Source organism: Trachypithecus francoisi, unplaced genomic scaffold (genome assembly GCF_009764315.1).
Source record: "Trachypithecus francoisi isolate TF-2019V2 unplaced genomic scaffold, Tfra_2.0 Lachesis_group13, whole genome shotgun sequence".
NCBI classification, from domain to species: domain Eukaryota; kingdom Metazoa; phylum Chordata; class Mammalia; order Primates; family Cercopithecidae; genus Trachypithecus; species Trachypithecus francoisi.
In genome coordinates this window covers 26,144,517-26,169,602 of record NW_022681458.1, presented here as the reverse complement: position 1 = coordinate 26,169,602, position 25,086 = coordinate 26,144,517, and the positions used below count along the sequence as shown (strand labels likewise).

Sequence of the window (25,086 nt, the reverse complement as noted above, 5' to 3'; positions counted from 1 at the left end):
CAAATAGTTCCTTGCCCAAATGATACTTTTAGAGAATAAATCCACTAGTACCTTTATTTAATCTAGCTGGGTTGACTATCATAATATGTGTACAATCATATACAATACAAATATAGGCATAATTCTTCCCTACTGGTTTAGAACCTAAATCATACACGTCCCAGCAGTGCCAGGGAGGAGGAGGGGCACTTGCTCTGCTACTGCCAAATTCTGATGCTCTCAATCTGTTTCTCATACCCATGGTTGCATAGCAACAGTGAATCAGACACAGCCTGAATTAGATGTCTTGCATCCCTTAGGTTGAAGGTGGGGAAGTGGCAGAGGGAATGCATAAGTTTAGACAGCTTCCTTTGATCTTCTGCAGGCTCTTCCTTTTAAATGACCATGTGAGGAGGACCCAACCTTGAATACTGATTTCAGATTATTTTCTTTTGAGTCTCCCCATTGTGTTTTTCTTGCTTTTGCTAACTCTATATCTCTTCCAATTACATTCTGGATTAGTCAAGTGATACTGAGGACAGTGGAGATAAAAATGTTAAATGTAGCCAGAAACAAATAATTTCAGTTTCCCTTGTCCTTAAGGACTTGCCTTTCATCAAGTCACTAAAATAACAGTGCTCCCTTACTTCTAATAACCTACCCATGATTGAAGAAAAAAAACTGCATTTATATTACATAAGAACAATTTTTTTTTTTTTTTTTTTTGAGACAGGATTTTACTCTTGTCACCCAGGCTGAAGTGCAGTGGCATGATCTCGGCTCACTGCAACCTCCGCCCCCCGGGTTCAAGCAATTCTCCTGCCTCAGCCTCTCAAGCAGCTGGGATTACAGGCATGTGCCACCATGCCCAGCTAATTTTTGTATTTTTAGTAGAGATAGGGCTTCACCATGTTGGCCAGGCTGGTCTCGAACTCCTGACTTCAAGTGATCTGCCCGTGTCTGCCTCCCAAAGTACTGGGATTATAGGTGTGAGCCACCACGCCTTACCTGCATTATAATTATTGAAACTAACTACAGACACTGAGCTTGTAAATAATCATGACTACTTGTAATTGTACAACTAACTGGGAAGAAGATGGGGGGATATATCGAGTGTCTCATTTTTCTTTGAATAACTAGCTAGACACTAAATACAGAAGAAAAGGGGGAAAATGTTATCATATGGAACAATGTTGTTTATATTTCCGACATGACTCATGAACAAAAGCTTTGTGAATTTGGACTCACCGAGTTCATCTATCTGTTTCAATAGTTCAACAGCATCAAGTCCCACGGAGAATTTTATGAAAACTTGCACAAAAGGGTTCCTTAGAGTATTCTAACAAATAATAATTAAAAATCAGTTTCAATACAAGAAAAATCATGTTTGACATTGTCTCTCTAATAACCACCACAGTGAAATGCAGTAACCAGAACTGGGCATGATCAATGCACTGTCTTGCAAAGGCTCACAGAGAAATCCTTGAGAAGAAAAGAGAAGATTGGGGGTTGGTAATGACTTGACAGGCTGGGCTGTTGCTTGTCCATAGATACAAACTGGTCAGCATGCACAGTGGCCAGATGTGACTACAATTATCAACATTAGAAAATTATATTCAATTTAACAGAATTTTCCTCGTAGGTATATTATTCCTTTTTACCGTATACTATATACAATGTTGTGATTCATGGTTGAACTTTGTTCACTTGAAACACAAACAACTCTCAAAAATCATGATGTCTCCTTGGAATCTGACATCACAACTGATTTGTATTCAAGTTCTACTACTTCCTAGCCCAAAGCTTTCAGCAAGTACCTTTTCCAGTTTCGGGTAACCTTTCAGTGAAGTAGGTAAGAATGGCTCATCACATCAGAATAGTCCATTTCGATTATTATATTATTTTTGAAATGTCATAAGTGCAACTATGTGAATGTGAAAGAATACATTGATGATAAAACTTTAAATTCTATCAATGGAAAGACTGAAAAATTAAAAGAAAAACCTAATTGCTTTAAAATATAAAGGCCTTTCTAGCTATTTGCCAAATTAGAAGACATAACTTCTACCACTCTAGGAGTGCTATTAGCTAAAATCTGTTGAGCTCTTATAATACCATGTGCTGGGCACCATCTTATAGAGTTTAACTTGACTTTCTCACTTTGTTTACAACAACATTTTGAGGTAAGTGCTATTATCACCTCTAAGTAATAGATGACAAAGCTAGGGCTAAAGAAGCTATGTAAATTCTCCTAAGGACACACAATTAATAAGGGCTAAGGGAAAAAATGAAGGAGAGAAGTCAACTCAATTAAAGAAATGTTTTTTCATCATATGTGTAAATTCATGGCCTGGTTTTTATGTAAGCGAGGCTTGATTGTCTTTTTAGAACCCAGTTTGGTACAACGTATTCTCGTGTCCTTCTTACTAGTGTCTTTTGTTTTATTGTCATGGGGATGAATGATTAAGAATAACGTACTAGTCGAGCACATATATAATAGAATTAGTTTGCTAAATCCATAGCTACTGAGGGTTCTAAGAAGAGTTGGTGGCATGTTGACTGATGGCTAGCTACCATGCAGCTACATGCTGTGATAACAGTCCTTTAAGGTCTGTTTATCAGGAATTAGCTTCTGCATCTTGGAAAATTTGTATCAGAGCATTACTAACAAATAAAGTACTGTGTTAGTTGCAATCTGGAGACAATCCATTAAACCCTATTTCAATTCTCCCATCACTCATTTAACAATCAATCATATGACATCTAATAATAGGTACAATGTATATTATTTGGGTGATGGATATGCTAAAAACTCTGATTTGATCAATACTAATCCATGCATGTAGCAAAATGCACTTGTATCACATAAATGTATAAAAATTTGAAAAATACCAAAACACCGAATGCCTCCACATATGTGATCTTCACAAGTCTGTCATTACCAATATACTAATTTTAGAGATCCAAAAACTGCAGTTCACGTACTTTAAGTCATTCACCTAAGGGTTCACAGTGGCAAAGCCAGTTCTTGTGCCAGAAGTTTAAAATTTCAAATTCTGTGCATATTTACAATATTACATTTTTCCTTAATAATTGAAAATAATTTATTTTGTTCTGGACAGAATCAAGATCCTTCCATTAAATGATTATCCCTTTGTGAACACAATCCCAGAGATTCTAGCAAATCACTGTACTTTAAAACCATTATGTATAGAACATGTCCTGTTAATTTACCACTTTAGCTGACAAAACTTTTCTTAACAAAATAATTTGTGGCTTTTTTTTTCCCCTCATGGAAAAAAAGTCTTAGGAGAAAATAGCAATGTATTGTTTAGGAAAATATATTTGTCATGAAGTACTATCTAAGTAGCCTTCGTTATCTGAGACTCACTAGAAAAGACCACTTAAAATGAGCATGCTTAGAATTCGAATCAAAAATTAATAGGAAATTGGGGGGAAGACATTTGATAAAGAGTTTATATTTATTAAATATATTAAATATTGTAGAAATTTATTTAATCCTTTATGATAAAATTTGGGTTATAACTATAACTGTGCATTAATTGTTAGTCAAAACAAAGACTGAATAAAAGCACCTTTGGGGTGTAACTTTTCTGACCATATCATATCATATAATATCCTTCATTCTAAGCTTAACTTCCTAAGCATGATCATAAAAAAGGGCATTATTTTCCCAAAAATATTTTAGGGCTCCATTAATCTTCCAAGGGCCTCTCTTTGATATGTAAACCATTCTCTTGAAGCTCCTGGGTTGTCACCATTCCTGCCAATTTTCTTTTCTCCAACTGATTACTGGGCTAATTCCGCCGCTCCATCTTCAGTTGTCAATAGCTCTGTGATTGGAACATTTCCCCACATTATTTGCTTCATCTTCAGAAATTCCTGCCTTGTTGTTGTTGTTTGTTTGTTTGTTTGTTTGTTTGTTTGTTTGTTTGTTTTGAGACAGAGTTTTGCTCTTGTTCCCCAGGCTGGAATGCAGTGATGCAATCTCAGCTCATTGTAACCTCAACCTCCTAGGTTCAAGAGATTCTTCTGGCCGGGCGCGGTGGCTCAAGCCTGTAATCCCAGCACTTTGGGAGGCCGAGGCGGGTGGATCACGAGGTCAGGAGATCGAGACCCTCCTGGCTAACACGGTGAAACCCTGTCTCTACTAAAAATACAAAAAACTAGCCGGGCGAGGTGGCGGGCGCCTGTAGTCCCAGCTACTCGGAGGCTGAGGCGAGAGAATGGCGGGAACCCGGGAGGCGGAGCTTGCAGTGAGCCCAGATCGCGCCACTGCACTCCAGCCTGGGCGACAGAGCGAGACTCCGTCTCAAAAAAAAAAAAAAAAAAAAAAAAAAGATTCTTCTGCCTCAGCCTCCCGAGTAATTTGGATTACAGGTGCCCGCCACCACATCCGACTAATTTTGTATTTTTAGTAGAGATGGGGTTTCTCCAGGTTGGTCAGGCTGGTCTTGAACTCCCAACCTCAGGTGATCCACCCTTCTCAGCCTCCCAAAGTGCTGGGATTACAGGCATGAGCCGCCACACCTGGCCTAGAGCACTTTTTCCGATGATAACTTTTGCTTCCTTATGTGGCCTTAAACGTAAATTCAGATAAATACTTTAATGAGAACACCTGTATATAACATGTTAAACTGAATTTGGAATTTATTAACACATGTGTCATAAATTTCTACCATGGAATTCCCCAAGTTTAATGTTCTCTAGCCTATTGGTATTTTAGGAATTCTGGTTAAGATAGCAAAGGAGAGTAATTTAAAGCAGAGAAATCAATACCAAGCATTTTTTATAGCATTTTACTTTTGAAATCCTGATTTACATCACTAGTTATGTCTCTAGATCAACTTGTAAGATGTCTTCTCTGAATTACAGAGGAGCTGCAGTACCAGAGGTGAAGTTACCCAATTATGAACGTGAGTGATAGTTACCCTGTCTCAGACCTTCTCTCTGGAAGAGAGGCAATTTAATCTGTTGAATATGGAAAATTACTCTCTTCCCATTCACAGAATGAAGGCAATTAAAATCTCAAAGAATTCAAATTCCTACTAAGTTGAATGACAGAACCATCTCATACCTGGAGCATTGGAATTGCCTGGTTTAACAGATGGAAGGAATTCATGAAAAGTGGCGACTTATCCATCCACTCTTGAGATTTTTCTCTTAATTCCGCCAGCTGTCTCAGAGTTACGTTGGACTTAATGACAAAGAAATAAAAGAGGTGAGATCCATTAGTATTTTGTCTATATTTCAACAAGGTATCTTAAGGTTGTTTTGTTACATAACTTCAAAAGACAGTTCTAAAACATGAAGTTAGTACAAAAATTTGCCAGAAATTTCCCACATGGCCAAAAGTTTCAAATGACAGCTTTTATAGGGTCAAGTTCATTTACAAAAATTCTCCATAATTTAGGGTTTGATTCATGTCCAGAGTGAGTTTACAGCCAAAATGAAAGCATGACTTCTGGAGTTCTTACCAGTTTTTCATTTTTACCAACGATACACTTAACTTTACTACTAAAGAAACATCCTAGTTCAAGGATAGCAGAAGGATATTCTCATGTATTGCTGCTGAGAATAGATATGTTAGAGGTTTTTGGAAAGCAATTTGACAATGGCTATTAAAATAAAACATAATATCCTTCAGCCCCTCAATTCTGAACATTCATCTTATTGAAATAAAAATACTGCTACATAAAACTATATACACAAAAATATTTGTTGCTGCATTGTTTGCTTTAGCAAGAAACACACACACACACACAACATTGGAAACAAAATTAATGCCCAACACCTGATGATTGGATGAGTAAATTCAGTGTTATAAAAAAAAAATTGCAATCTTTAAAAAGAATGCATTAAATTATACCTATTGAGTTGGAAAAATTTCCACAGTGTATTCTTGTATGAGAAAAACTATATATAGAAAAGGATTAAAATGTAGTATCATTTTAATAATGCAATGACCTCAAAGGACTCCGCATATGAATATACGTGGTATAATAATCTATAAAGGATTGGAGTAATAGAATAAATTATAGGAAGATGCATATATGAATGCTAACATACATTAGTTTATATGAAAGGAAGAATAAGATCAAGATAAGAGGAAAAGGGAGGTGAGAACCAAGTACAAAAGGGGGAAAAAAAGACCACGCTTAAAACATAAGCTCATATGCTGGTGAGGTTGTGGAGAAAAAGGAACACTTATACACTGTTGGTGGAAGTGTAAATTAGTTCAGCCATTGTGGAAGACAGTGTAGCAATTCCTCAAAGACCTGAAGACAGAAATACCATTTGACTCAGCAATCCCATTACCGAGTATATATTCAAGGGAATATTGGTCATTCTATTATAAAGATACATGCATGCATATGTTCATTGCAACACTATTCACAATAGCAAAGACACTGAATCAACCTATATCCCTATCAATGATAGACTAGATAAAGAAAATGTGGTACATGTACACCATGGAATACCACACAGCCATAAAAACGAATGAGAGCATGCCGTTTGCAGAGACAGGGATGGAGCTGGAGGCCATTATCCTTAGCAAACCAACACAGGAGTAGAAAACCAAAAATCACATGTTCTTACTTATAAGCAGGAGTTAAATGATGAGAACACATGGACACAGAGCAGGGAACAGAAGCGGGGAGGATGGGAGGAGGAAAAGGATCAGGAAAAATAACTAATGGGTACTAGGCTTAATACCTGGGTGATAAAATAATCTATACAGCAAACCCCCATGACAGAAGTTTACCTGTGTAACAAACCCGCACTTGTACCCCTGAACTTAAAAGTTTTTTAAAAAATCAACAAATAAATGTTCATTTAAATTGAAAAACAAAATTCATATGTAACTTAATTTATGCAAAACTACATAGGAATATATAATCCGTAGAGCAAATAAGGTATTCAAACACAATTTTTATGAAAATGGACAGAGATCAACTTGAATGTTCTTTGATAATAATGATCTCTGTCCACTATTCTGTAGAATATAAACATAATGTTATGTTCATACAATTATAGTTTAATGGCCAAGTAATGGTGAAACAGATTTTTCTTTTACTTTAGCTCTGTCATTTTAAAAGTACTAAGTTTATAATTCAAATAATTAAAGCCAACTTTAGAGTGAGAGGGAAATACTATTATGGTTAAATGAAGTAAATGGTAAGTATAGTTAATAATGTTATCTTATTCGACATCTATCTTCTATATAAATGAGACGTTAAATTGTACAACTAAATTGTACAACTAAATATGAGACCAAGAGTCTATACTTCAGGGATTGTTTTTGTTCCAACTAGTTATATAATGCTCAATATTACTTTTTCTAGTACGATAATTTTTACATACTCTGAAAGTTAGACACCAGTTGTAGAGAACTTTTCTGCTTTTTGAGATAAATGGAAAAATCTGAGGTCTTGCTTCAACTAACCTCATTCTCAAATGTTAACATGGTTCATGTCTCTTCAAAGGGCTCCCACCCAATCTATACTGCTTGCACATATCCAGGGCAGAAGTTGAGAATTTTACTAACAGTTTCAGAAAGCCAAGGATAATAGTAATAGTGGGTAAGATATAAAGAAATGAGTCAGCTAAAGTAAATTTGGAAGTTGACTACTTAAAAACATCTTAATACTCAAAATAGAAACTGAGTTATAATGGTCAAACCTTTTCCATTATTGCCTTTGTGACTGGGTTATATGGTGCATACAAAATTCTTCCCAACAACATAGGTTTTAAGAAAGCCCAAATCACAGGTCCAGCAGGCATGTTAATGATGTCTTTATAAAGGGAGAAGCAAAATGGCGCTGGAAGGAAAAAGTGAAATAAAACCATTTAATAGATGTACTTCAAATCTATTTCCTCATAGCAAATTGACACAGATTATTCTTATCACACACAAAAATACACGCCCTAGTACTTCCTATATTGTTAACAGATGTGAGGCATCTGGTGTCAAAGTAAGAGAGCATAGTAACAAATCTTTTTTAGGTGAGAAAGTTTAACCCAATAAGCAAGCCCAGAATAAGTGATGGCATTTTGCCAAGAGGAGATAGAAAACGTGAAAGCCACGTTTCAGAATGCCTAATTGATCCATTTCACCAGCATTTACTTTTTAAAAAAATACACAAAACCAACCACTGGGATAGTACCAGATACGTAAGAGCTGTTCGATAAATGTTTGGTGAATGAATAAAAAGATGAATAAATGAATCCAATTGCTATACTAGACACTCATATATTATTTGAATGAGCTCACTCATCACATTTTGCATCTCCAAGTTTATAGATCAAGTAAATGGTTTTGATGTGCCACTAAACATTTATGGTTCTGCTGCAGTCATGCAACTCTACCATGTGTGATAAAAATTCTAATTCTAGAAAGTTAGGGAAAAAATATCAACCCAAACAGATTTAAGGCAAGTTTTTATATTGTCTAGAAGGCTCAGTGTTGACTGACAAAATCTAAGTGTAGTATTGTAGTTAAGATGACAGTCTTTGTAGCAGAGTACCTGGGTTCAAATGACAGCTCAGGCACTTCCAAGCTGAGCGAAACTGGCCATGTTACTTACCCTCCTTGTACTCCATTTCCCTGTACTAAGATTAGTTAATGTATATGACATTCTTGACATGTGGTAAGTGCTTTATAATTATTTTCTATTTTTATTCTTGGGGAAAATTAATACTTCATTTATCATACAAAACTAAGACAGAATAGACAATATTCTTATTGTCATTAAGAACAATTGCCATGCTTATTTTAAAGTATACTCACTGGTTTTTATGGGAATTCCATATTTTGAAGCAATTTGCTCTTTACTTAATTTATAAGTCAAAAAATCCTTGGTGTGGTTGCCTTTTGGCCTCTGGGAAGAGGGCAGCATGGCAGTTAAATATTCAGTGGTAATTCCTTGGGAACATAATGCTTGGGAGATGGTGCTAAATGATCCTTGGGGTGTGTTCATTCGGTTGCTTCTGTACATCGCCTGTGAGACAAAAATCCACGATTTATTGACACTATGTGAGCTTTAGATGCTATTTGAAACAACAGAGAAAGAGAACCTGATAATACTTAGAGTATCCTTACAGTTTCCATAATTCCTTTTATACGTGTATCCCAAATGTAAATGAAGAACAATAAACTTCACTAATAAAAGTGGCAAAAATTTTTGCTAGGTAGAAGCGTTTTCTTGTAGGTGGTTTTTTTTTTTTTTTTCCAATGTACTACAATTGAAGCTGAATGTATTATAACTACTCAATATGACAGAAGGCATTTTTCAACAAGAACATTACCGGGTGACTTTTCTACCTGTGTTAATGGAACACTTCTGGGCAGATGCATCTGTTTCAGGGATCTCATTTTGTCTAGCAGCGGATGTGTGCCGGAGGCCATCTGATTGAGAATCTCTCTTAGTCTTATGAAGAGCTCCATCATCTTTTCTACTGGCTTTTGATCTTTCCTCGGGAAAAACACCTAACATAAACGGAATAAAAATCATTGCTTTATGTGGAAAAATGGAACCCTCATGCATTGTTGGTAAGGTTGTAAGAAGGTACAGCCACTTTGGAAAACATTTTTGAAGTTTATTAAACAGTTAAATGTAAATTTACCACTCAACCTGACAATTCCATTCCTGGGCGTTTATCTAAGAGAAGTGAAAACATGTCCACACAAAGGTTTGTATGTGAATGTTTATAGCAGCATTATTTACGATAGCCAAAAAGGGAAAACAATCCAGGTGCGTGGACAAAGTATATATTCTTAAGATGGAATACTATTTGGCAATGAAAGGAAATGAAATACTGATACTTACACATGTATGAAACTAAAAGCAAATTATATTAAGTGAATGAATCCAGGCAAAAAGACCACATATTTCATGATTCAATTTATATGTAATATCTTTTTAAAAAGGCAAATCTACAGAAACAGAAAATAGATTAGAAGTTGCCTGGGCTAGAGATTGAAATGAGAGGTAACTGCAAATAGACATGAGGTTTCTTTTGGAGGTAATGGAAATGTCCTAAAGGTAGATTGTGGTAATAGTTGCACAATTCTGTATATTTACTCAAAAAAAAATCATTGAGTTAATCACTTAAAATCAGTGATTTTATGGTATATAAATAATGCCTCAATAAAGTTGTAAAAATAGATGATTTTATAAGTCACAAAGGCAAATGTCAATTACATATTTCTTCATGTATACTGTTGCTCAAAAATAATATAATATGCACCTAAAATTAAAATAAAACTGTCAAAAGGCTTATATGATTTATCAGGCTAAGTCGTTTTAATCCCATAATGCTTATGTGCTACAGGAAGAAACACTGAAAATGTTTTAAAATTTTAATGTAATTTTTGTATCCTCTTATTTCATTTATTCAGAAACATGAATTGAGTGCCTGCTGTGTTCCCAGCACTGGGTGAGGTGATGGCTATGCAGTGGTGGTCAAGCTGGCACCATCTCAGTACTCAGCGAACTTTGATCTATTAGGAGGAACAGATATCAAACAAGCCAATGAACCAAAGGCTGGAGCATATGAGAAGGTAGGGAGTGTTTAGCTAGGAAATCAAAGGAGACCTTCCAAAGCAAAATCTCAAAGAATGAGAAAGAACATACCATTGAAAGAACAACAAGAGGAAGGGCATAGGCAGAGGGCAAAGCTGTCTGAGGTCCATGAGGAGAGAAAACTCCTGATATTTCCAAGGAAGTCAAAGACCAAGATTATGAGCACAAGATTCAGCTGGAGAGGTAGCTTTGTGTCCATATCTCCCACACTGCACAGCTCTCAGTCACGAAGATATGGTTACCTCAATAGCAGAGCTCCTAATTCCAAACATATTTTGAAAATTAGAACCAACCTTGGTTTCTATTTTCTACTGCAGTTCTGCCAAAATTCTAGGCTGTCCCACACTAATGTGAAATAAATTGGCATGCCCATGTTTAATGGCTAGACTCAACAGCAAATATTTAGTTTGATATCTGCTCTGTGGAGGCATTATAAAATTAGAGTTAAAATTTTAGGTGGAGTAATAATAATAATTTCATGTCATATGTATTGTAGGTTATAGTTTATGTAAAATAACCATTGGTTGAGTTAATGGGTATTTGCTGCATTTCCCTACGGGCCAGGCACTGTTCTTTGCATTTAAAATATTTCAGTGAACAAAGAAGCCCCTGTGGAACGAACATACTAGTGGGGGCAGACAGCACACACGTTTTTAAAATGGGCCAAGCACGGTGACTCATGCCTGTAATCCCAGCACTTTGAGAGGCCAAGGTGGGAGGATCACTTGAGGTCAGGAGATCAAGACCAGCCTGGCCAACATGGTACAATCCCGTCCCTACTAAAAATGCAAAAATTAGCCGGGTGTGGTAGCACACATCTGTAATCCCAGCTACTCAGGAGACTGAGGCACAAGAATTGCCGGAACCCAGGAGGCGGAGGCTGCAGTGAGCCAAGATGGCACCACTGCACTCCAGTCTGGGTGACAGAGAGACTCTGTCTCGAAAAAAAAGTTTAAAAATGAAAATGGAATGAAAGATATAGTTGGCTGGAAGTAAAACAGAAACCAGAATAGGAAAAGGGGATTTGAGAGTGCCGTAGGTAGCACTGGTTGCATTTTAAATAGTGTGGTCAGAGTAGACCTTACTGAGAACATCCATGTTAAGCAAAGGCAAAAAAACAAAAAACAAAAAAATAGCCTTGCAAATCATGTGAAGGGTTGTCTCTGGAGTTGTGCCACACAGCCAGGGTCCAGAAAGTAGACAAGTAGGTAATGAGATTTTAGTGAGGAGGAATCATTGTGCAGATCATGAGGCCCTTGTAAAATTTGGGAGTTTACTTAAATCCAATGGAGATCCACTGGAAAGTTTCGAGCAGAAGGGTGATATAATGAGACTTTAAGTTTTAAAAGGATCACTCAGGCTGCTTGCAAGGTGGTAGGAATGGGGGTAGAGGGTAGGTGTGGAAGCAAGGGATATGGTTAGGAGACCACTGCAGAAATACAGGTGTGAGATGATAGTAATTCAGAACAGGATTACTTATAACTAGTCCCAAAATATTTTTTATCCCTTTGGCTATGTCTCAAAATATGTCAGCTATTTCCTTTTGGTTGTGTTTACTACAGAGAAGGACAATGCTTCAGTGTTTTTAAAAACATGTAAATATTTTTGACCCAGGTTACATTTGGGTGAACATAGGTGCTTAATTTTCCTATGTTTATATTTTTCTTTCAGTTATTTAGTAAATCAGTACTCATAGAGCATCTGCATATTGCAAGATGAAGTCAATGCTCATTTTACTAAGCTCTAAGAACGACCATTTGTTTTTCCTTCAGGGTAGGTAATGGTAGCCTCTATCTAAGTTGATAAAGGAAACATGACATTTTTTTAGAATGCCATTTTTAATTAAGAAAACACTTTTTACTAATTTTTTAACCCTACCAACTTCATGTCTGTTCATTGTTAAAAAAAAAAAAATGCAACATTGGCATTTTACATTTTTGAAATACAACATTTGTATTTCACAGTAACGGTACGTATTAAATTTAATTATTGGTCTCTGATACACAAACCGAGAATTAGTAAGGCAATAATATTAGTTTCCACATCTATAAAACATGGAAAATTGCAATAAATGATCTCTAAGATTGCATTTAGCTTTAAAATAATGCAGCAATTCCAAAAGCTGAAAAAATGGATCTCATCCTTCATACTATCAGAGAACATACATGTGTAATTAAATAGTTTTATATGAATCATGAATATAAACATATTTAACCAATAGCAACTTGCCTTGTATGTGAAGTTGTAAACGTTTAAGTAGTGCAGAAGAGTAAGTCCGATGAGGTAAGACTGCCAGGATCTCTCTGAAAGAGACAGGTTGCAAAATTCCTTCATTGCGTCTTCCAGTTTGAGATTGGTAATATTAGTATCACAGGAATGCAGCCAGAACACCTGAGAAATAATCTGCAAGTGGAGGAAGAAAAGTATTTCAGCTGTGAATCATTCGAGAGTCAACTGTTCATTTTATGAGGTTTTTTTGTATACTCTAAATTTTAAACTATGACAAAAAGTCCTCAAGAATCAAACAACTTTTAATCTAAAGCAATAATTACTATTAATAAAACGATAGATAATTAATGGTTCACTTAAGAAATAAGATGGGAGGTCGGGCGAGGTGACTCACACCTGTAATCCCAGCACTTTGGGAAGCCAAGGTGGGTGGATCACGAGGTCAGGAGTTCGAGACCAGCCTGGCCAACATGGTGAAACCCCATCTCTACTAAAGATAGAATAAATTAGCCGGGCGTGGTGGCGGGCACCTGTAATCCCAGCTACTCAGGAGGCTGAGGCAGGAGAATCGCTTGAACCGTGGAGGTGGAGGTTGCAGTGAGCTAAGACTGTGCCATTGCACTCCAGCCTGGGAGACAGGGTGAGGCTCTGCCTCAAAAATAAAAGAAAGAAGATGGGGAAAAAGAGACAGGGAGACATTCAGGATGACTCCCAGATTTCTTGCCTGAACAGCTGGGTGAATGATGGTACCAAGAAAGGTAAGTGATTTGGAGTAAGTTTGGGGAAAACATTAGTTTAAGACTTTGCTCCCTATAAAATCTTACTCTTAATAAATTCAAATTGCACTTAATTTTTGTAATCATTCAAAGTTATAATCTTAGGCAATACACTCTGTGGGTCCAGAGATGTAAAGCAAAGAAAAAGAGCTCCAGACCATATAATCATGTGAATCACCCATCTTGAACAGTAATGCTCCTGTAGATAGTGAGGTACGACTGCCCAAAATAAGATATCATCTTCATTGCCACCAAGTTGAAAAAAAGAGAAAAGCGTATAACATTCAAGGCCGTAGGAACTTTTCACTCTTTCCTCTTGAAAGTAATAAGATTGTACACTCTCCATTTACATGTTTTATTTACTAAAATGAACCTGCTCTATAGAAGCCAAAAACGTGATTGCTGAAATTATATCTTAGGATCAAATAATCAAAAGGTAAGATTAAAGGGAAAAGATCAATGAATATTATTTACTAGTACAGTAAAGGCAAAGCTGTTTTAATTTTTGTATGGGGGAACCAATTAAAATGACAGGAGATAGCTGCAACATTTTTTAAGAGGAACCTTAAAGGCTTTTTAGAAACTTTATCCAGTATTGGAAAATAACTGGGCTGTGCTTAGAAATGACACACTGTGTCACACATAAGGTTTGAATGGATGAGGCCTTAAGCTCTTCAGCTCTTTTGGAAAATTTCCATGACACTTCCAGACAATTGACTTGGAAAAAGAATAAAAGATAAGACATTTTGAGGGGAAAATCCTATTACCAAAATATGAAGAAATGACATTATTCATTTTCACATCAAAAAATGTTTACTACAACCACAAACTTAGCCTTAGTTCCCTTGACCACATCTATTGTATATGCTATGTCTTGCTGTGGGACTTTTTAAAAGTAAAAATGAGTATCCTTTTTATTTTAATTGTAAGCGGTAGTAAGTACTCTCCACATATTTTTCCCCAATTAGGTTACTTAAGTTTGACTTTGATAGCATTTGAGTAGGTACAAATTCACCTTAGACAATGTGATTGCAACAGTGAATATAATTCTTTAGTGATGGCATCCATTGATTAAGGAAGCCATCTGGGGGTAAGGAAAAGGAAAGAACAAAGGGGGCATGGGAAAGGAGAAGGAAAAATAAAGAAAAAAGGGACACATAGTGATAATATTCTTGCTTCAGAATTTTTCTTCTATCTTAAGAATTAGGCCTCCAGCATCACGCTACCTGACTTAAACTATACTACAAGGCTACGGTAACCAAAACAGCATGGTACTGGTACCAAAACAGAGATATAGACCAATGGAACAGAACAGAGCCCTCAGAAATAATACCACACATCTATAACCATCTGATCTTTGACAAACATGACAGAAATAGGAAATGGGGAAAGGATTCCCTATTTAATAAATGGTGCTGGGAAAACTGGCTAGCCACATGTAGAAAGCTGAAACTGGATCCTTCCTTACACCTTATACAAAAATTAATTCAAGATGGACTAGAGACTTAAATGTTAGACCTAAAACCATAAAAACCCTAGAAGAAAACCTAGACAATACCATTCAGGACATAGGCATGGGCAAGGACTTCACATCTAAAACACCAAAAGCAATGGCAACAAAAGCCAAAATTGACAAATGGGATCTAATTAAACTAAAGAGCTTCTGCACAGCAAAAGAAACTACTGTCAGAGTGAACAGGCAACCTACAGAATGGGAGAAAATTTTTGCCATCTACTCATCTGACAAAGGGCTAATATCCAGAATCTACAAAGAACTTAAACAAATTTACAAGAAAAAAAACAACCCCATCAAAAAGTGGGCGAAGGATATGAACAGACACTTCTCAAAAGTAGACATTTATGCAGCCAACAGACACATGAAAAAATGCTCATCATCACTCACCATCAGAGAAATACAAATCAAAACAACAATGAGATACCATCTCACAGCAGTTAGAATGGTGATCATTAAAAAGTCACGAAATAACAGGTGCTGGAGAGGATGTGGAGAAATAGGAACACTTTTACACTGTTGATGGGACTGTAAACTAGTTCAACCATTGTGGAAGACAGTGTGGCGATTCCTCAAGGATCTAGAACTAGAAATACCATTTGACCCAGCCATCCCATTACTGGGTATGTACCCAAAGGATTATAAATTATGCTGCTATATGCTGCTATAAAGACACATGCACATGTATGTTTAGTGTGGCACTATTCACAATAGCAAAGACTTGGGACCAACCCAAATGTCTATCAATGATAGACTGGATTAAGAAAATATGGCACATATACACCATGGAATACTATATAGCCATAAAAAAGGATGAGTTCGTGTCCTTTGTAGGGACATGGATGAAGCTGAAAACCATCATTCTCAGTAAACTATTGCAAGGACAAAAAACCAAACACTGCATGTTCTCACTCATAGGTGAGAATTGAACAATGAGAACACCTGGACACAGGAAGGGGAACATCACACACCTGGGCCTGTTGTGGGGTGGGGGGATGGGGGAGGGATAGCATTAGGAGATATACCTAATGTAAATGATGAGTTAATGGGTGCAGCACACCAACATGGCACATGTATACATATGTAACAAACCTGCACGTTGTGCACATGTACCCTAGAACTTAATGTACGAAAAAAAAAAAAAGAATTAGGCCTCCAGGTTTATCACTTACATAGACAATTCACCAGCTTAGCATGCAACTTCTCAGTGTTTAACTGGTAAGCGCTCAACAAATGCTAAATGCTATTTAAATTTCTAAGAACTGCATGTAAGTACAAACACACGACACCTCACCTCAGCTCTGTTATCAGGGATGGGAATGGCCAGCAACTTGTCAATACTCCTGTTGGACATTCCTGTTGTTCTCCTTAGATCTTCTTTCAGCTCTTCGACATTTTTAAACATTTCTATTAACTGACCTGCAAGGAGAAAAATGTAAAAAGAAAACACATGTTGGTTTGTCAGGTCACTCTTTTTAGTATGACTAACATAGAGAAACCTTCTAGTCTAAAACATGCATGCCTTCTCAGGGGCAGATGTCTCCCAGTTTTTGCAGACTTTGCATATTTAGGACCTATTTCTATCTGATTTAGATTTGTTCTTATTATGATATCATAAACCCAAGGTAACAGATTGCTCTGGGTTATAAATTTTCCTTAGGTATCTACAACTCAAGGTTGATTTAAGGAAAATATGCTTTCCTCACAGATTTTGATCACATAATGCACTAAGTAAATATCTCTCCATTTGATTTAAAATATCACACAGGTTCAATATGTTTTTTAATCTGGGATCACGTAATATTGTCAATTTGGACAAAGTTTGATAAATCCACACATAATGCCACAGAGCATTTTTCTTTAACTACAGTCACACTACAGTTTTAAAGGGTTTTTACAATCATTATCTCACTTTTAAATAGAATGTGTTTAACTTCAAACTCTTTTAGGGGAGTGATTATAAGTCTTTCATTTCTGGGTCATTTATGGCACAATAAACAATATTTTGATTTTAGCAGATTGTAATAATCATCCTGCAAATGCCTTTCCATTTCTTTTAAGAATCCTTCATGCAAATATACCTTTTTGAACCTAGTGCCATTCCAATTTTGTGGCTGCCCATTGTCCAAAATTCTGAATGCCTTTCCTTTCAGTATTGAGGAATTATGCAAAGAAGAAACATATTGCATGATACATCATGTTTGGATTACTAATAGAAAGTTCTGAATTGAGATTTCTGTAGACAGCAGTACATCCTTTTGGTTTTTTTTCCATCGGATTATTTTCACAGAAGCAAGTAAATTTCATCATTGCCCTTGCAGCTGACTATCGAATACCCGTTAATATATCAGAGAAACAAAAGGTGAATGGTCTAACTAGTTAAACTTTTGAAGATCTTTTTGCTGTGAAATCAAATTTCCCTGTTTCATTCTCTGCTAGCTTTCTGTGTGTTTACTTTAGACAAGTAACCACATTTGAATGCTTCAGGTTTCTCATGTGTAAGGGCAGATAGCAAAGCGAGTTTGGTTGGGAACTTCAAAAAAAGCCTTTCTTAAACTGCAGCGTGAGAATCACATGCATTCTAATAAGACAAGATTTAAAATGTAGATGGGGAAACACCTGGCTTTTCAGAAGCATCTGCACTGTTATTGACATGCAGCATGACTTCTACCATCGGTATTAACAGAGTGATATTTTCCATGTAATTCATTTGCAGTGCCTGTTCTAGAAACCTGAAACAAAACAGAAAAGAAGAAATTCAACTAGGTGTATCAATATTTTGAAAGAGATTTCACCAAGGAAGAAGACAATGGAAAAACTTACTGATCCATATTTAAATTAATTTTGCTTGGATCCCCAGTCAGCAAATCTCTCACTTTTTTAGATATGAGATTGTCATGGTACAGTAAGCTGGCTGCTATTTCGGTGCCCAGCTCTGCTGCTTCGAGGAGTTGCAGATCAAACTCACTGTCTTCACACAGGCTCCCAAAGCTCATATCAGAGAGCTGGCATGACTTCTCTATCAAACTGAAAGTTTCAGATTCACAAAGAAGTTCGGTCAAGTTTCGAAGTTGAGACAGCTTTCCAAAAAGGGAAAAGAGCAGGAAATAGATTAGTAACATTTTTCTACATCTATAGTATTTGATAATAAGTAACCACAATTGATTTCCTTTAAGAGAAACATTCTGCATATGTATTTGGTTAGTTGGCATTTGGCGTTAGTTTTATTATGAAGTACTGCTCTCTGTCATTTGAGTTTATTATTCCTGTAAGAACTTGATAAAACTTTTGGGCCTATTAGAACTGTCTTTCTCTGTGGAGTCACAGGTTTAAAAAAATGTAGTTTAGTTTTATCCAGCTTAACTCACAAATACTTTGACTAATTTTATATTTTGACTTACATTTTAAATCATATGTAAGGGCAGATAAAAAGCAGGTTTGTTTTGGAACTTCTAAAAAGCATTTCTTTCTCACACCCATTAAGATGGCTACTATTAAAAAAAAAAACAGAAAATAACAAGTGTTAGAGAAGATATAGAGAAATTATAACCCTTGTGCACTGTTGGTGGTAATGTACACACACACACACAGTGGTATATTATTAAACCTTAAAAAGGAAACAAATTGTGACACGGGCTGCAGCATGAATGAACCTTGAGTATACTATGCTAAATAAAATAAGCCAGTCTCAAGAAATGAAAGGTGAATGGTCTAATAATGTATGATTCCACTTGTATGACAAAGTACCTAGAGTAGTCAAATACACAGAGGTAGAAGCAAAATGTGGGTTGTTAAGGTCTGGGGAAGTAGAAGATGAGGAGTTGTTTAGTGAATATGGAATTTCAGTTTTACAAAATGAAATGAGTTCTGGAGATTAATTGCACAACAATGTGAATGTACTTAACACAACTGCACTGTATAGTTAAAAATGGTTAAGATAGTAAATGTTATGTTTATTTTACCACAATTCTTATATTTATTTTTATTTTTTGAGACATGGTCTCACTCTGTCACCCAGGCTGGAGTATACTGGCACGATCACAGCTCACTGCAACCTTGACCTCCAGGCTCAGGTGATCCTCCCACCTTAGCCTCTCGAATAAGTAGCTAAGACTACAGGCATATACCTGCACTCCTGGCTAATTTCTTGTATTTCTTTTTGTGGAAACAATGGAGTACATTGGCATGATCACAGCTCCCTGCAACCTCAACCTCCGTGCTCTGGTGATCCTCTCACCTTAGCCTCTCAAGTAAGTAGCTGGGACTGTAGGCATATACCTGCACTCCTGGCTAATTTCTTGTAGAAATGGGGTTTCACCACGTTGCCCTGGCTGTTCTCTCTCCCATGCTGAAGCCCATCTACTGGCCTCAGCCTCCTTGAGTGCTGGAATTACAGATGTGAGCCACTGTGGCCAGTCAACAATTTTTAAAGGTTAACAAAAAATTTTAAAAGTCTTTCTTGAACTGCAGCATGAAGATCACATTCATTCTAATAAGATTGTCTTTAAACTAAGGACAAGAGATACCTGATTTTTTGGAAGTCTGCACCACTATCGACCTTATCTTCTTCCCTCTTAGGTATTGTAGGATACTGGGTGCTTTTGTCTTTAAAAGGGCTTAAAAATCCCACACCCAGAGGAAAAAAAGGAAAATGAAAATCAATAATTTCCTATCCTGTCAATGATATTACTCTATCAGTTCACTATGTTCTATGTGTTCTGAGGATATATTCCATGCCCTACAACCTGGGGAAAAAATAATATATGCCTCTGGGAAAGCAAGTTCTTTTGTGCTTGGAAGCTACCCTAGAGCTGTTTCTTTTTTTTTTTTTTTTTTTTTTTTGAGACGGAGTCTTGCTCTGCCACCCAGGCTGGAGTGCAGTGGCCTGATCTCAGCTCACTGCAAGCTCCGCCTCCCGGGTTTACGCCATTCTCCTGCCTCAGCCTCCCGAGTAGCTGGGACTACAGGCGCCCGCCTCGTCGCCCAGCTAGTTTTTTGTATTTTTAAGTAGAGACAGGGTTTCACCGTATTAGCCAGGATGGTCTCGATCTCCTGACCTCGTGATCCGCCCGTCTCGGCCTCCCAAAGTGCTGGGATTACAGGCTTGAGCCACCGCGCCCGGCCGACCTGTTTCTTTTAAGAAGGGAAATAAATTGGAACAAAATCCTAAGAAGCAAATATATGTGTTATTCATTGCAGCTCAGTTTCCAATCAGAAGTTACCATTTGACCAAAATGAAGTATTTTATGGTACCGGCAAATGTTTGGGAATATTTATTTCTATATTATCAAATAAGAAAGGCACAATGATGTGTCTTTAATGAGCGATTTATAACTACACGTAGGTTACAGCAATTAAATGTTGGTCGTCTTAGATAGTAAATATCATTGGTCTATTTTCCATTGTACTTAATATTATGATTGACCTCTGAGTTCAAACTATTCAAAAATGGGTTTATATGTACAAAAATTCTACTTACTAGTGCTATCGCTATGAGAAATTTTCCATTCTGGAATAGACCCAATCACTGTACCACCTATAACTGCATTTGCCACTCTAGTCTTTCTTTTGATTTTCCAATTACTAGATATGATTAAACCTGTAATAAATGGAGTGAAGCTTCTATACTACATTCTCCAGTGACTTGTTTTTGGTAATTTATTAAATAAAAAGATAAATTCTGTTGGGCTAATATATTTGTTTAAATTGAGCTTTGAGGGTATTGTACATTTGAATGACTTTTACCCAGCAGAGACTGAAATGTGTTTTTTAATTGTAAGTTTGGTGTACATATGTGGGAAACCAGCAAAAGTCCATATAGTATGGTCGTGGCTTAGTGAGATAAAAGTTATAGAAGAGGAAATTGGAAATCTAGCCACACTGTGGCTAAGAGACTTCGTTCTCTGAAATAAAAATATAATTCAGGGCCAATAATGTGGAATGCATTGAGAAGCATATCCACCAAGGAGAAACATTACTGTCATTTCGTCTTTGTCATGACTTACTACTTTATTCTGAGAACAATATAGGCATTAAAGTTCTAGAAGCTTCACAGGTCATTAATAATCAACATAAATTCAGTGAATTAGAATTCTTTCTTCAAAAACATGTGTCAACTTCAGATTGCAGATTGGCCAAAGCTTCACGTAGAGCCCTTCTCTCTTTTATCACGAGTAAAAATTCAGGCTTAAAATAGAACAACAGATGACTAACGCCATTTCCAGCTGTGACTGAATTCTCCACTGCCTGATGCTTTTCAAATGTATCTGAATCAGAATCGTAAGTGACATGATGGTATTGACCTCACAATAGCATGTGCATAAAATGATAAAACAGCAATATTCCTGGGCTCTTGGTGGGTAAATAGAGAGGAAAATGAGTCTATTTAAAATTTTACAGGTTTTACACAAAAAAATATTGTGTCATTTGTATTTCTGCCCAATACAGGAACAGCCACTTTATGCATAGCTCCCTAATCAGGAAGTTATTCTTCCCAACAAAGCAACTGGAAAGAAAAAAGATAAAACAATGAAGGGAGGAGAAAACACAAAAGTTCAAGAGGAGCAGAATAGACAAGGAGAAAAAGCTAGGAAAAGTCACCAATGAATGACAGCGTTCACCCCCATCTTAGGAATATCATGAATAAAGCATTAGATTGGGTGTGGCCTAACTGATGGTCACAATTATGATACTAATTATCAGAGTGAACAAAGCAGGGGACTAAGAGCATCAGTAACTGTGAAACTCTAGGAGTTTGTCTTCATTCTTTCAGTGATAGGTACTGAGTGTTTCCCATGTGTCATACTCTATGCCAGGTGCTGCGGATGCAATGGTAAAGGAAGAGACCTGGCAATATTCCTCATGGAGCTTTTGGTCTAGGACTGAATGGGTCCCGTCAATTTCAAATAGCAGCCATGCTTGTTATAAATGACAATAGATTTTCTACTCCAAGGAAAAGAATGTAGTTTATTTCCACTTCTGTGGCTTCTATAACTTTTTCCATAATGTAACCCTCAACGAGACCATTATGTTCAAATTGGGGATGATGTTTTAAATTATTTTTAGCCCCAGTCCCATCCAGTTAGTATAAATGGTTGAGACTATGGTGTTTCCATTCCCCTAGTGTATATTATGTGCTTTCTGGTGACTTTCTAAGTCAAGAACTACAGTAAGTAATTGCCCAGGGAACATGACTACATTGTCAGTACTCTACTTTAACACCCTCACTTTTTCATACATGAATGAATCAAGCCTTAAGCTCCTATTATGTGGGGCTTTAGGGGTGTTGAAAGCATAATTTCATCAGCTTAAACTCTAGTGAGGAAAACAGACCTGACGTGCAACAAATTATAATGCCAAGTAATGAGTTCCAAATGCCAGAAATCTCACTGTCATTGGAGATGTCATCTCATTAGAGATGTCTCTTTCTAAAATGCAAATTTCACCTTCTTCAAATATATAACTTTCATGATCAAATTCAAACTCCTTGACAAGGAAATCAGGATCTAGGCTCACCCTCACCCTGCAGCCCTCTTTTCTGCCTATCACATGGGCATATTCTGTTCCAGCTGAACACATGACTGCAGATACCCTATACCTGTCTTTCAACTTCACACCTCTATCTTCTTAAACTCAGGACTCTATGTCTAGAATGCACAACTAACCTAATTCTACACAGACTTCAAAACTCAGAGAAAGCATTATTTTGTCTACAGAATTTCTTCTCTCCACCTCTGTCCCTTACAATCCATGTTAGATATCCCTCCTCCATACACAGAAGCCTCTATCCACCTATCACAACCCTTAATCTCACTGCATTACAATTGTCGGTCTGCTTTTCCATCTCCTCCACTGGATTGACTATAAGCACTTTGGGGTCAGAGGATATGTCTTACAAATAAATAGATTAGTATTATGGGAGTACATATAATTGATAAAAAAAAATGAATAAATATTATAGGAGCACAGAAGAAAAAGTCATTATCCTGGCTGAAAAACAGCAAGAAAGGTGATACTCTTATATTATAGAAGAAGTGATGTTTACACTTGTCCTTGAGGGATGAGTAGGAATTTTCCAGATGAATGTACAACTTCCTTCTCATTTGCACAAACAAATTAAGATATTGCTGAATTAAGTATATTGCAAATTTTGATGCATGTGGAAGACTAGGGCTAAAATGTAGGTAATGGTAACTAGCACATTTATTTGTAATATACATGGACATAATGTTTTGCATGCCTGCTTAATTATACCATGTTCACTATACAAGTCATCTTGCTTGCCCTGAATAAACCAGTTCTAATTTCACTTTGTTCCTGGCTATGTAAATCCAATTAAATAGCTATTCTTTCTAGGAAAACAGCTTTCAAATTTTAATAGGTTTATTTAAAAAATAAACTAAATTTCATGATAACCTGTATACTATATGCATGAGATGAAGAATAATAGACAAATAAGCATAAAGTGATTCCCACATTAGAGTTATAAACATTTTGGTTGCCTTTTCCCACATTCTCTAGTATCATAAATTTTAATATGACTTACTCATTTTAGCTTCTGATGACAATAAAAGTAGGGTGAACAACATTTTGAGATTTTTGTATGCTGTGAAATCTAAAACATCAGCTTTCAAAATCTACTTTTACAGATTTTAAAACTTACGACATCTCAAATTAGAAATCATGAGTCCTTTTTCAAATCTCTTTCAAATTATGAAGTTTAATATGATAACTATTATTAGCCATTCCCTTATGAATGCACATACTGTAATTAGGCTCTTTGGGGTCATTTCATGCAGAGATCTCCACTGATTAAAAACAAAATACCATTATATAACATAACACTCTTTAAAAACTTTTTTTAATTCATTTTTTTTTTTATAGACAGGTTCTCACACTGTCACTTAGGCTGGAGTGCAGTGGTGACAACAGCTGATTGCAGCCTCAAACTCCTGGTCTTAAGTGATTCTTCCCACCTCAGCCTCCTGAGTAGCTGGAATTACAGGCATGAGCCACTGCATCCAGCCATAAACTCTTTTGACACCATTTTTCTAGAGTCCTAAGAAGGGCCATTATAAATCTAGAGTTAAAATAGGATCATTATTTACAAAGATCAGATTTAAAACTTAAAGTAAAAGTATATCTTATCAAATATTATGGGAAGTGTTAAGGTTTATTTTTTTTCTTTCATGGCTTACTTTTGATTTTAGGACTTTAGGAACTGGAGGGAAGTAATCCTCATAGGAACCATTTCGAAGAAAAGATTTTTTAAGTCGTATTGTGGACTGCAGGAGTCTTAGATTTTCTGTAAAGGAAGGGGGAAGAGTTACTTTATGTGAATTGCAAGGTCATTTAGGAAACCAATTTGAAAGACACCTCTATCCTGATTTATTACTAAATTTTTCCTAAGATAATAGCCTACTTCAATATAAATATAAGATGAGTGAAAATTTAACCTTTATTTTAACCATGGGGACAACAGAATTCATTATTTTAAAAATATTCTCTGCTTAGAGATAAAAATACTTATAGCAAAGGTGCTACATACTTTTGGCTCTTTGTGAACTGACTATGCTTTTATTCCTGACTTTTGGATATGCTATATAACTGAAGTATCTTGGAGAGAATAGGTTGTAGAATCACTGTGATATAAATATGCCTTTCCAACCTTGACTAATTCATACCTTGCAAACAAAGACCGGACTTAAACATTTGTTGTGCTATTTGCTTGCCATTAACTCTCAGAAAACTATTTTTGGTGTAGGAAAAAAGAATGTGTGTGTCCTAGAAAATGTGAGAAAATAGGTCTTTTCTCTCAAAAAAAAAGAAACATTTGATTAAATATAATCTTTGTGGTTGCCCATATAGGGAGAAAATTGCAAATAAAGTACGTAAGGGTAGAAAATAAAAATAGTCTGCCACAAAAATGCCTTTGTTTATGTAATTTACACCTGCTTTTAGGACTCTGTGTTATCATTCCTTA

The 25,086-nt window shown here is 36.3% G+C and overlaps 1 protein-coding gene across 1 annotated transcript in view; it reads right to left on the bottom strand.

Annotated features, from left to right (window-relative positions):
- Positions 1-25,086, bottom strand: part of ABCA12 (ATP binding cassette subfamily A member 12) — a 214,955-nt gene that overhangs the window by 73,002 nt on the left and 116,867 nt on the right. The window contains exons 11-20 of the mRNA XM_033230381.1: positions 24,302-24,408; positions 17,928-18,184; positions 17,724-17,836; positions 16,399-16,523; positions 12,816-12,989; positions 9,326-9,490; positions 8,792-9,002; positions 7,684-7,823; positions 5,078-5,197; positions 1,228-1,318 (exon numbers count right to left, since the gene is read on the bottom strand). Coding sequence (XP_033086272.1) covers positions 1,228-1,318; positions 5,078-5,197; positions 7,684-7,823; positions 8,792-9,002; positions 9,326-9,490; positions 12,816-12,989; positions 16,399-16,523; positions 17,724-17,836; positions 17,928-18,184; positions 24,302-24,408 — 1,503 coding nt within the window. The remainder of the gene's footprint in view (positions 1-1,227; positions 1,319-5,077; positions 5,198-7,683; positions 7,824-8,791; positions 9,003-9,325; positions 9,491-12,815; positions 12,990-16,398; positions 16,524-17,723; positions 17,837-17,927; positions 18,185-24,301; positions 24,409-25,086) is intronic.